The following is a 13,045-nucleotide window of genomic DNA, read 5'->3' on the forward strand; positions in this document are numbered from 1 at the left end:
GCTTGGCAGCCCCTCCTGGGGGCGGTGCGCCCCGATCGGCTGACCGGCGGCAGCCAGACCCGGGAGCGCGGGGGCGTCAGGGCCTGACGCGGCGCTTCTGGGCTCTGCTCGCAGGACGCCTCCGGGCGCTCAGCCCGCAAGCCGCCGCCGCCGGCTCCGGTGCGGTGGTGGAGACCCCCGAGGAACCGGGGGCCCGCGCCCCGCACCCCCCAGACATGGTGGGCCACCTGCATCTGCAGGGCATGGAGGAGAGCCTCAAGGAGAAGAGCCGGGAGGGCTTGCTGGACAGCCCTGACTCCGGGCTGCCCCCCAGCCCCAGCCCCAGCCCCCCTTTCTACTCTTTGGCGCCTGGCATCCTCGACGCCCGCGCCGGGGGCGCCGGTGCCTCCTCGGAGCCCCCCGGACCCAGCGAGGCTAGAGCGGTAAGCAAGCCCCTTAGCGCAGCAAGGAGGGACAGGTCAGAGGGTGGGTGAGGGTCTGCCTTTGCTGCACCCCTGTGGCCATGTCTCGGAAGCCAGGGCTGGGCTCCCCGCCCCCCACCCCCACCAAGAAGGTGGCCCAGTGTCAGCCCAGGTAGGAACAGGCATGAAGGTGGGGGTGGTCTGCCTGACCCCAGGACCTGCAGCCCTCTGCCTGACTGGGGGGTGTTCCTAGTGAGTGTTTCTTACTGTCATTAAGAAAGTGGAGGGGAGGGAGGGAAGAACTGCATGGAAGGTTCCCAGAAAAGTGGGCTCTGCCTAGGTGGTCTTGAACCCCAGGCCTCAGCACTGCAGAAGTCTGTGCCCGCGGCCCTGGCTGCCAGGGACCTTCTTCCCAGTTCACTGCCAAAGTCAAAACCTAAAAAAACAAAAAAACAAAACAGCCAGACAGAACCCTTCTGCCCATTCTGGGGTGTGGGGGGTCCTGCCTTGGAGCCCATGTGGTGTTGGGGGAAGCTGGAACCCCAGACTAGGGGACCCGAGGTTTTTCTCCTGCCAGACCTAGCGGGGCCTCCAGGGGATGGGGGAAGGATCCAGCTGGGACTGGCCGTCCCATGGGCCGGAGCGATTGCCTGGGCTCCCTGGCCCCGGTTCCTTCCTACCTGGGAGGCGATGGCTGAGCAGCCCCTGCCTTGCGTTCTGCAGGGCTTAGCCTCTTCTTTGGGGTGTTTGTACAACTCAGCTCTACCCTGCTCTGGTTTCCTGGGGCCCTGGTGATGCTTGTTCGGTCCCTCCCATGTGGGCAGTCAGTGGCTCCCCAGTTAAAATCCCTTCAACAGCAGGAAGAAAGGGGGCCCTTCCTTCCCCTGCTCCTGTGGGTTCCCAACTCGACTTGGTGTTAGAATCACTTGGGGATCTTTAACAAACACCCAGGCCCTGCACCCCAGGCACTCTCATTTCAGGGTGCAACCTGGGCAGGATTTAAAAACCTCTCTAGGTGGTTACAGTATGCAGTTTGGGAGTCACAGACCAAAAGCATGCTGTGAATTTGAACTTTGGTCTCTCTTTGGGGCGCTGGCGGGAAGAGGGAGAGGCGTGGGGGGACTTGCAGGGGTAGACAGAAGCAACGGGGCTGTTTGCAGTGAAACTGATCTTGCTGTCTTAAGCCGCCTGCCCTCCACAGGCATGGATGGGTCCCTGGCACCCCGGTTGGGGCTGTTTGGGCAGCTGAGGCTGGGATAAATCCCCGCCATGTCTTACACAATTGGGCTCAAAGAAAAAGTCCAGGACTAGCCTTCTCCTTTGGATGACCCAGAATCCTCTTTACGGAGGGTCTTCTAGGTCCTCTGTCCAGCCAGGCCAGTCGAGGCCAGCCAGCACCATGTACTGGTTTACGTGTCCTCGCGACTGGTGGGTTTGCTTTTTTCTCCTCCTCGTTAACTAGATGCCAGCCTGGGACCCCCACGTCCCTGGTCTTGTAGTTTGGCTTGAAGGCCAAGGCCGGGGCTATTTCTGTGCAGATAGTGATACCTGGTTCTGAGGTATCACTCCTGCTGGGGCCTGAGCTAAGCCTGTGACTGTGCCCACTTGTTTCATCTTCGCCATAGTCCAGTGAGATCTGGGGGTTCTCATTGCCCCCATTTGCCAGAGGGTGACTGAGGCCCAGAGTCCCCCAGGTGGAATGTTTGTGCTGGGATGGACCCAGGGACTCTGGCTGCAGACACTAGGCCCTTCCGCCTCCTGTTACCTGACTTTTCACCATGAAGCTAATAAACCACCTAAGTGAGGTTTCGCTATTTTTTTTTAATCAAAAAACAAAATTGCATGAGCCTGTGGAATTCTAGGTTCTGCTTTTGGATAAAAATTTTAAAAAAGCAGCGGTGACTAGGGGCAACCTCTTCTCAGCCCTGGGGTCCCACCCACCCACCTAACCCTTAACAGCCCTGTGGGCCCCACCTCCAGCTAAATCCTGTTAAACTTCACTAGTCTGGCGTTTGATAATTCCCCGACCCCCGCTGGCTCCAGACCCTCCGAGCTGCATTCTGGGAGCAGATGTCAGTAGACGCAGGCACTGCCCACCTTGCACGCTCACATCCGTCCTGCTGTCAGAGCCCATGTTCAAGGGCCCGAGAAGACACTGTTGGGGTGACGGGCAGGCAAGCCCAGCCTGTGCCCATCAGCTCCAGAACAGCCTTCTTGGCACGCTGGCTGTCTTTGCTCTGAATCCAGATCCCGGCATGTCTTCTTCATCAGGAAGTGTGTAGCTCCACCCTACATACCAGCATGCACGCACACACTCCTGCTGGAATTAATTGGCTGGGCCCTCTGTGCAGGAGCCCACGGATGCAGGGGCTCTACCAGATAGGACAGAAAAGGCCTTGGGGGGTCAGGCGGGGGGCAGTGACTCTCCTGCACTTACCTTGACCATGGTTTTCATATCCTCTTTGAAGCAAATATTCCTGTGATACCTGATCCAAATGGAGGTTGAGAATCACTCCTTTGTCCCACCATTCCATATTGAGCACCAGCTGTATGCTGTGGCGGTACCAGGTGCCCTTAAGACAAAAAAGCCAGGTGAGGGTGGCGCTCCTTTAGACAGGGTGGTCAGGGAAGTGACAGTGAGTAGCCAGGAAGTAGATTTGGTTTCAGTATGTGCTGACAGGAGCATGGCAAGTGCAAAGGTCCTGGGGCAGGAAAAGATAGGTATGTTCAAGTGGTGGCAAGGAGACCAGTGCTGCTGGTGCCCAGGGAGTAAGGCAGGAGAGGCCAGAGCTGGGCCCTGCAGGCCAGGCCAGGCCAGAAAGTAAAATTCCACTTGAGCTTTAAAACGTGTGCTTATGACTGCTTTATTTTTATTTTTTTTAAAGGCATCATGAGCTCCCACACCCCCCAAATTAGAAACCAAATCCGAGACTGCGAGGGAGGCCTGTGAGAACAGGCTGTGTGTGGGACTTGTCTGGACAGGGGTGGGGCTTGCTCTGCTCAGGACTCAGGCATAGCCCCTGCTGCCCACTGGGCCAGGAGCTTGGCCTGTGCACCCGGCCTCCATCCTGTAGACAACTCACCAGCGGGCGAGGGAGGCACCGAACAGACAGAGGCCCTCTGGGCCACCCTAACAGCTGCAGGTGGAGCGGCCGTTGATGTCCTTTCTCCTCCCTTCCTGCCCGGCCAAGCTGGGGGACAGAGGGGCATGGGAGGGACAGGTCACAGGGGATGAGAGGGCGTCACAGATACCTTTCCCCAAATTGATATGGGTAGTTGAGGGGGCCAGTGCTGCCCCTTCCTACAGGCATTTGGAAACTTAAGCTATGTTCTCTGGAGCATGTATTGGAGGAAAGAGCCGTCTCTTCTCCCTGGGATGGGTGACAGGCAGCTGTCATGTCTGTGGTGGAGGAGAGGCTGCTGTGGGCCTTAGCTCCTCCCGGCAGCCATGGCTTCCCTGGCCGCTGGCATCTGGGCTCAGGGCAGGTGGCACCTGGGGGCCGGCCATCTCCCAGAGCCAGGGTGCAGTTCCCCGAGGGCGAGGGCACGCTCCCTAGGCCCAGACTCAGAGAGCTGCCTTCAGCCAATGAGAGTGACAGTGACGTGGCTGGGGCCGAGGGCGCAGGCCTCGGTATGCCCAGGTGGCCCTGGGAGACCTCCCATCTCAGCCACCTTTTAGGGGCTTTCTGAGTTTCCCATTTTCTCTGTGATGGAGAAATAGGATGGAGGAGGGAGGAAAAGAGAGCCCACAGTTAGGAAGGATGGATGGGTTGGATGGATGGATGGGTGGATGGATGGATGGAGGGATGGATGGACAGATGGACGGACGAACGAAAAGAGGTGCATCGATGGATGGCTGGGTAGGTGAGAGGACATAGATAATGGAGGGCCAACAGGGTGACCAAAAGATGGACAGATAGCTGCATGCTAACTGGAGAGCTGGACCAACAGATCGCCTGAGGAGACAAGCATAGCCACATGGACCCTGGCAGGTTCACAGGTGTGTTTCTTGTCATCAGGGTGCCTGAGCAAGTGCAGTAGTAGAGAGCCAGGTGTGTGGGAGAAACCTGTGTGCAGAAAGGGAGGTGGTGACGAGAGAGGGGAGGACATGCTAGAAGCCGGCACTGCCCTCCAGCCCTTCTGCTTCATCCTGGGTGGGCTGACCAGGGGACAGTCCCTCATTTCCCAGGGTTTAGGGTGTGTCCCTGGGAGTCCCGGCCCTTGTGAGATCTATGAAGCCCCAGTGCCGAGTTGTCGGGGACTGGAGGCCTGTCCCAAGCCCATCAGCCTCCCAGGGGGTTCTTGTGGCCTGGGTGGGGAACTTCCCTCTCATGGCTGGGAGAATCTTGTCGCTGTCTATTCCCTTGTTCCCAGGCTGCTATAGCAAAATGCCAATGGCGTGTGGCTCCCAACAGCAGAAATTCCATCTTAGGGTTCTGGGGCCAGAAGGCTGAGGCCTTGATGTCAGGAAGGTCGTGTCTCTCTCCACGACCCACCCATGTGTCCTTTGGCCTCTGGGGCAGCTTGCAGCCCCTGCCTCTGGGACGCAGGCCACCTCTGCCTCAGGCTCGCACTGTCTTCCCTCTGCGTGTCCCCAGTGCAGTTCCCCTTCTTGCAAGGCGCCGCCAGTCATTGATTTAGGGCCAGCGGGGCCTCATCATATCTGCAAAGACCCTATTTCTTTTGTTTTTTTAAGATTTATTTATTTATGCATATAAGAACTGGGGTACAAGACAAAGTTGTGGGGGGTGACAGGATTCACCAGAGAGAGTGGGGAACAGAACAGGCAGCTCTACTGAAACACACTGCTGGGGGGGGGGGCAGCGGACAGGTCAGGAGAGGTCTGCTGCACCATGTGGGTCACCTCCCTGGCGGGGAACCGAACTCATACTCAGTGGCTGCGGACAGCTTCATAGTGCTGCACTTAACCCATTGTGCCACCAGGGAGGGCCCAAGACCCTATTTCTAAGTGCCACCCTGCCAGCCCTCTGCTGATGTTGGGGGCCTGAGCCTGGCCCTGGAGCCTTGGGGTCCCTGGGGAGCAGCCTGCTCTATTCTTGGCTGTTCAGCACCCCTGTAGTGCTATGTTGGGGGAGGGTAAGCAGCCTCTAGGTGCCCTTGGGGGGGCTCTGTACCCCTCCTTCTTCCAAGGGCAAGGTCAGCTTTAGCCCAGCCTATGCACTTTTGGTCTCAAATCCCAGGTGCCTGCCGGAGATATTCAAGTTTAATTCCAGTTGTCCCAGGAGGGGCCGCTGGCCGGTAAGGCCAGGTGCCTTGAGAGGCCATTTCAGCTGCGAAAGGCCTCCTGTGCCTTCACTGAGGACCCCCCACTGGGACTGTGGGTTCCCCCTGGTGGCCTTACCCTCTCCCGAGCAGCAGTGAGTGCTGGGCCCCTGCTTTTGCCTGCTCCTGTGCTGACAGGGGCTTGTTGGTCCCTGAATGAACTGGACTCGCACTTCCTTGGGCAGCGCAGCTTTGCCAGCTTCCACGCTGTGGCAACTGCAGCGCGTGCGCGCGCGCGTACATGCATGTGGGTGTGCATGTGTGCGCGCGTCCATGCGTGTGTGCATGCTTGTGTGTGCGCGTGCATGCGTGTGTGTGCGTGCGTGCATGCGTGTCTCCAGGCTGGGCACCGACACCGTTGTGCTGTTCCTATGTGACTTCGCCAGCCAGGGTCTGCAGGTGCCGCTGCTCCCAGGCACAGGCTCTTCAGCAGAGCTTTACTGGCCTGTGGGCTGTGCCACGGAGTGGACCTCCAAAGCGCCCCAAGTGCCTTTGGCCCACTAGTGAGGCTCTCCAGCCTGGCAGGAATTACTGGGTGAGGCAGTGGGGCGGGCGGCCAGGGCCACTGTCTCTGGATGCTGGCCTTGGGCTCCACTCACCCACCCCCACACCCTGCTTGCCTTGGAGATCTGGAGCCAGCCTGCACCCCCAAGGCTAGACGGGGCCCTGTCTGACCCCTAGGTAGAGCTGGCGGCGGGGCTGCCAGGCTATGCCCCGTCCTAGCAGGGGCACAGCATCCAGAGACTGGGTGCTTGGCTGTGGGATCCTGCTCCTCTGTGCATGGGGCTCACTTGCGCCTGTGGCCCAGAGCTGCCAGGAGATCCCTGTGGCCCCCTCCCCCACGCCCACCCCTCCACTGGTCAGCCTGTGCCTCAGGCATTCCCACTGGGTCTCAGCAGGGGCTCACACACAACAGGCCTCATTTTACAAATGAGCAGGCCCCCCCCACCAAGGGGCTCAGCATCACCTCCTGTGGAACAGGCCATGAGGAGCCTCCTTCCCTCTGGTCAGTCAAGGTCAGCTCTGGCAGGTGGGGGGGCAGGAGGGGAGAGTGCACCCAGCCCCGTCCCCACCTGGGCAGCCCCCATGGGAATAGGCTCTGGTCTGGGGCCTGTCTGTCCTTTCCAGCCACCTCCCGGCCAGCGGCGTGCCTTCTTGGCCGCTCTCCAGCCTGGCTGGCTTCCACGGGCAGTCGCTGCCATCTTGACGTTAAAATCTCCCTGCAGCCAGAAAGGCTGGGTTTGGAGCTTCTGGATACCCGGACGCTGTGGGGAGGCTGGCACTGCCCATGGCCACTGTCCTCTCTTCTGGCCCCTCCCCAGAGGCAAGGGTGGGGCGGTCCTGGGTCCCAGGGGCCACTTCCGGAGCTGTCTCGCCACCCAGGCCCCGTGGACGCCAGCCTGTGTCTGGGCTTTTGCCGGCTTCTCGTATCTCTGTGGGCGCTTCCAGCTTGGGTGGATTTCAGATGTTTTCCACTGGGGCCTTTGGAAAGCGGTGCCCAGAGCTCTGGCTTCACAGCCCAGCCTGTGAATCGAGTCTTGTCTTCTCTTCTGGCAGCCAGTGGGTGAGCCAGTTCCCACCGGAATCGGGTCGCGCTCACGTTGGGCGGAATCGGGAGTTCTGGCAGCTTCTCTGCTCCAGGTCGACCCAGGTGCACCAAGGCTGCGTATGAGCAAGGCATTATTCTTTCCTTGGGGTGACACAAGCCAGCAGCAGAACCTCTCACTCCCAGCCCTCCCACCCATCTGGGCCAAAGAAGCACCTCCCAGACTGGAGGCCCATGTTCACGACACCCCTCCTCCTCTTCAGTGGCCCCATCTCCCCCTCTTGAACAAGACAGCCCAGGAGGCGCTGTGCCCCATGCCACCCACATGGCTTGGCAGACTTGGGTGTTCACAAGTAGTAGGTGCTCAGCAGACACCCCCACACACTGGGGCAATATCACACTTCAGATGATGTCTTGAGGAGAGTGTTATTTTTCTTTTTTCTTTTTTTTTAAGATTTATTTATTTATGGATACAGAACTGGGGTACAGGCCAGAGGTGCAGAGCAGTGAGAGGATTCACCAGAGACAGAGTGGGGAGCAGAACAGGGAGATCGACAAAGTACACTGCTGAGGGGAGCAGCGGGCGGGTCAGGAGAGGTCTGCCACACCATGTGGTCACCTCCGGGGCGGGGACCAAACTCATGCTGAAGTGGCTTTAGCTTCTTAGTGCTGTGCCTTAACCCGCTGCGCCACCAGGGAGGGCCCCGGGACTGTTATTTTTCTAAGTGCCAAGTCATAGAGTAGCTGGGATCAGTGTTGACTTAACAGTGAACTACAGAGCATGTCACAGGTGTCCGAGGCTTGTCACTGTCACTGTCTTTTTTAAAAATTCAGTCTCCTGGAGCGATGAGTGCTTACTTCTGGAATGTAGGAATGCTGTTGTCTCGGGCTCAAAAGGGTGTGGATTATACCTGTTTCCAGAGAGGAGCCCCAGACCTCACGGAAAGGACTCACCATCTCAACACAAGGCAGCTTGTGCTGACTCATGCAAGGGATCACTGCAGGGAGCACTTTCCCTCACTTGCCCGCTTTGGCTTACTCAGTCCTCACCAGAACCTGGAGGTTGGTGCTCTTGTCTCCCTACTTCAGAATGGGCCCACAGATCATCCGGGGTCCTCTCCCCATCCTACGTCCTTTAGCCACATCTACAGTCTTGGTGGCCGCATGCCTGGCAATGAGGACCCAAGGCCTTTGTTCGCCGGCCGCACACTGGGAGGGCCGCCGCTGACCTGTATGGGTCATTCAACTCAGTGACCCGTTATGGGGCATTCAACTCGGTGCAAATGCCAGGGAGAGACAGGTCACCTGGAGGGCAGCAGCTCATGGCCTTGGGGGGACCTTTTCCTTCTCCAAGCCTCATGTCCTTTCTCTCTGTGGCCCCTGTCCTTGTGCTGGGGGCACTGTGGTTAACTGGGGATAGGCTGGTCCCAGATCTGACCGGCTTAGGCCTGACCCGGGGGTTCACAGGTCAGGGGGAGAGGACTGCTTTGCACCTGTGCGATCTCATCTCTGCTGGGGTTAGAGAGGCTACTGGTCCCTGGACCTTAAGGAGCTTACAGTTTGGGGGAGACAGACACACTGGAGGGCCACAGAGATGGCAGCAGAGGGGGGCACTCCAGGGACCCTCCTCTCCTGGGAAGACCAGGAGCTGATGCCCACACAGGACTAAGAGGAGCAACTGGAAGGACATGCCTGGGACAGGGAACAGCATGGGCAAAGTGCAGAGGCAGCCCTGGCACACGAGAGGTGGGAGTGCTTGGGCTGGTGCTCTGGGTGGGCCATGGTGGGCAGTGGAGAGCTGCCCCGTGGGCAGGGGAGGCGGGGCATGAGTGGGGGAGCAGGCTGGAGCCAGGCTGCCTGGTCCTAGCTGTGCAGCCTGGGGTGCGGCCTTAGCCTTTGGCATTTTAGTGTCTGTAAACAGGGCTGCTCAGACAGCTTTCCCCTCCAGATGAATGAGATTGGGGGCACACCAGCAGTGCCTGGTGGGGCTGGGACTCAGCAAACACCATCCACTGTGATTTCTCCTCACCTGGGGAGACTGGGGCAGTTGGAACTTAGTCTGAGTTCACGACCCCTCCACCCAGGAGTCACTTCAGAAGGAGATCAGCTGCTACCCTGGGATGGCCAGTCACACTCTGCGCTCCAGGGAGACACCCCGCAGCTTCCACAAGAGGTGACTGGGCAAACCCGGAGCACACCCTCCTGCCTGGGACCTGCCCACCTGCATGTCCCTTCTGGAGCAGGTGTGTCACAGACACAGGTGTGGCAGGGGCTACCCCCTCGGGGGGGCCCCAGCGAAGCAGGCCTCTAGTCCAAGCTCGTGCGGCAAGGAGCGAAGGCCACAGTGCTTAACCCCAAGTTTGTGGCTTTCCCGACAGCCCCCTTCCCTGCCCCCAAACTCCCCGGCACTTGAGATGAGACCCCGGATGCTGCCGGTGTTTTTTGGTGAGAGAATCGAGGTGAACCCAGCACCCACACACGAGATCCGGTGAGTGGGCGGTTGGGCTTGGGGAGGGGCGCGATCCTGCCTCCTCAGCGGGGTAGGGAGGCCAGGTTGGGGTCTCATCAGGCTCCCCTCCACTAGGAACCCCTCTGGGCCATGTCTTAGCCTAAGATAACTGCTTCTAGGAGGGTCTTCTAAGAAGACCCCAGGGGCCTTCTGTGTCTCCCCACTTTGCTCCAACCTTCACCTGTCCCTCTCCACAGGGAAGAGACTTTTCTGGAACCATGTGAGAGGAGGCTGGTGACGTCCTGCCCCTGAACCCCTCAACAGTCCTAAGAGCAGGAAGGGTGGACGGGTGTGGGCTGGAGGGTGTGGAGGTCAGCTGATATTGCAGCACCCCAACCCTGGTGTGCTGCAGAGCCCAGCTCTGGGCACCCCCCACCCCAGGGGCCCTATTTATGGCTTTTCTGCATTCAGGCCCCATCCTGCACGCAGCTGCCCCCTCTAGGCTGCCCGAGTCCCACATTGGACCTTCCCGACCTTGACTTCTGAGAAGAGGAGACCTTTCTGTTGGAGTTCTGCCCAGGGCCCTGACACGTGGGTGGGTCACCCTGTGGTCCCCTCCTGGACTGACCACCTCCTCCCACCCCCTCCAGCTGCAACTCTGAGGTCAAGTACACCTCGGAGAAGCACTTCCGGGACAAGGTGTTCTACGCGCCGGTGCCCACAGTCACAGCCTACAGCGAGACCATCGTGGCCGCCCCCAACTGCACGTGGCGCAGCTACCGCAGCCAGCTGACCCTGGAGCCGCGGCCGCGCGCCCTGCGCTTCCGCAGCACCACCATCATCTTCCCCAAGCACGCCAGCAACACTTTCCGGACCACCCTGCACTGCAGCCTGGGCCGGCCCCGCCGCTGGTTCACTGCCAGCGTGCACCTGCAGCTGTGCCAGCGCCCGGGGCCCCAGCCCCCGGGCTCCCCCGGCCCCCCGGAGAGGACCAGGCCCCCCAGGGCCCCCCGAGACAGGACCGGGCTCCCCCGGCCCCCCGGAGAGGACCAGGCCCCCCAGGGCCCCCCGAGACAGGACCGGGCTCCCCCGGCCCCCCAGCGCGCTAGCAGGGTAGGCAGGCCCTGGCAGTGACCGGCAAGGGCCGGGGCCCCAAAGGACTGGCTCCAGAGGCCGGGCCTGGAGCCTGGGCAAGGGCGTGGGGAGGCCGCCAGCTGGGGGTCGCGTGGATGAGGCGCTGCTCCTGGCGCCTGCCCAGGCTGCTCACCGAGGGGCTCACCCCGACCCGGGGCGGACTCCGTCAAAGCATCCGTTTTTCTGCACATGGAAGCCGGTGAGGCCACAGGCCTGGGCTCAAGCACAGGGTCAGGGTCTCTTTGGGTGGGCCACCTCCAGTGAGGGCAGGGAAGGAAGCGAGGGGCGTCAGTGGGTTCTGGAGGTAGAGGGTGACCAGGATGCTGGAAGGACAGAAGCACCCCAGCCTTGATTCCTTGACATCGACACCCCCATGGCTCTTGTGTCGGGGCCGGGGGGCCAGGCTCCCAGGCCGAGTGTGAGGGGAGAGGGGGCCCACTACACCTAGAAAGTGCATCCCCAAACGGGGCTTTGAGGCCTGTGCAGCTTGGCCCCAGAAGGTTCAGGCTGAGGTGGCCTAGGCTCTGGGGGGTGTCGGGCATGAGCTGCAGGCCTGGCCGGTGCTGCGGGCTTGGCTGGTGCTGCAGGCCTGGCCGGTGCTCCTTCTGTGCTGGGGGCGAGGAGGAGAGGAGCCGCAGCCTGAAGAAGGCCCACCTCAGGGCCCCCGTGGCCCCAGTGTGGGTTCGCCCACAGCCATCTAGATGGAGGCCTTTGAGCTCGGCGTCCAGGGCCGTGCTTGCGGACGTCCCCGGCTGACCTCTGTGCACACCATGCCTGCAGGACAAGCGTGCCCTGGTGCCAGGGCCTCTGTGCCAGGTTTCTGGGGAGGGGAGGCCTTTAAGCTCTCGGAAGTGCCTGCCGCCACCAGTCTGGTGCTGTCTGGACGTTAAGCGGGCTCTGGGCCCAGCTGTGGGCTGAAAGAATTCGTGGGGCTGGGTGGCCTTTACCCTTTACCGCACGTAAGGACTCGGTGCTGTGGCCTCCCTCCCCAGTGGCCCTCAGCAGGGAGGCAGCGGCCAGCACGCCAGGATGAGTCAGGATGTGCTGGAGTCGCGCTGGGGCTGGTGCTACCAGAACAAATGCCCCAGGATCCCCCAGCATAGTCTTGGACCAGACGGGCCCCAGCAAGATAGGGCCACTGCAGTACCCGCTGTGAACCCCACAATCAGGAGAGGTTCTCTGGGGCTTAAGCTTACCGGGGCACAGAGGTGACTCCAAGCTCACATCCGGGACAGCAAAGCGACAGGTATATTTTTAAAGATCTACAGATACTGCAGGTTCTTCCACAGAGATGCTTTTTGATTAACAAATAAGACATCAGTTGATCTTAATAAAAGGTGCAGAACCAGAAGCCCCCTCTTCAGTGTTTCTGAGGCCCTCACCTTCTGTGGTCCCCAATCTTACAGGGGTTTGGGAGGGGGTAGGCTGGGGTGCTGGGGTGGGGGCAGAGCCATGCCTTCTACTCCTAGATAGGGCTCCCCCAAAAGCTACCCCCCAAATGTTTGTGTGTGAAATAGAATGTGTCCCCTTAAAGACTAAGGAGACGTGTTCTCCAGTTTTTTATACTTGGTGATTCAAGATTAACCTACCCTGGCATTTTCCCAAACTCACCTCCACAAAAAAATCCTACATTCTTGGGAATTACCATATGGATCGTGACGTTGCGTATATGAATAGTCTTGGAGGAAGACCAGCTTCGTTGTCTGGTGCTTAACCACTTTCTTGGACTCTTCCCATGTTTTTTTTTGCATGCTTTCCTTTGTCAATAAAACTGAAAGGCTTAGAATGTTCTGGAAATAGTTCAAAGTCTTCAGGATCTAGCAGTGAATATAATAGTCTCCGATTTTGTCACTACGACTGTAGGAATGTACATACCTAGGTAAGATACCTTCACAGATAGCAGTAAATTAAAAAATGCCGAGGCCCAGGATCTTGAGTCCTAGACAAGTCCAAGGCGGGCCCGAGGGTCTGCATTTTAGAGCCCCATAAGCTCTGGACTCTACATCCTGGTCCCTGGAAAAAGGCCCTGCTCTCTGCAGAGTAGGCCTCCACCCTCCTGACCACCTGTTCCTCCCGCATGCAGAGAGCCCCTGGAGCCCGTTGTGAGTGACCAGGGAGACTTCCAGCACTGTTTCATGTTCTGGGCATTCACACCTTTCTGCCTTACTCACCAACATTGGTATGACCACCTCCATCTTACAGTGGAGTAAGCAAGGCACAGAGACGTTAAGT

At 59.5% G+C, this 13,045-nt stretch overlaps 1 protein-coding gene across 1 annotated transcript; it reads left to right on the top strand.

Moving 5' to 3' along the window:
• Positions 1–72: 72 nt before the first annotated feature.
• LOC101629871 (filamin-interacting protein FAM101A) lies at positions 73–12,587 on the top strand. The gene is made up of 4 exons (XM_012731214.1): positions 73–422; positions 9,609–9,718; positions 10,330–10,642; positions 10,759–12,587. Exons 1-4 carry the CDS (start codon positions 216–218, stop codon positions 10,786–10,788), a joined length of 660 nt encoding a protein of 219 aa, XP_012586668.1. The 5' UTR covers positions 73–215; the 3' UTR covers positions 10,789–12,587.
• The last annotated feature ends 458 nt before the right edge of the window (positions 12,588–13,045 follow it).

This window comes from Condylura cristata, unplaced genomic scaffold (assembly GCF_000260355.1).
Source record: "Condylura cristata isolate star-nosed mole 26May11 unplaced genomic scaffold, ConCri1.0 scaffold00029, whole genome shotgun sequence".
Classification (NCBI taxonomy): domain Eukaryota; kingdom Metazoa; phylum Chordata; class Mammalia; order Eulipotyphla; family Talpidae; genus Condylura; species Condylura cristata.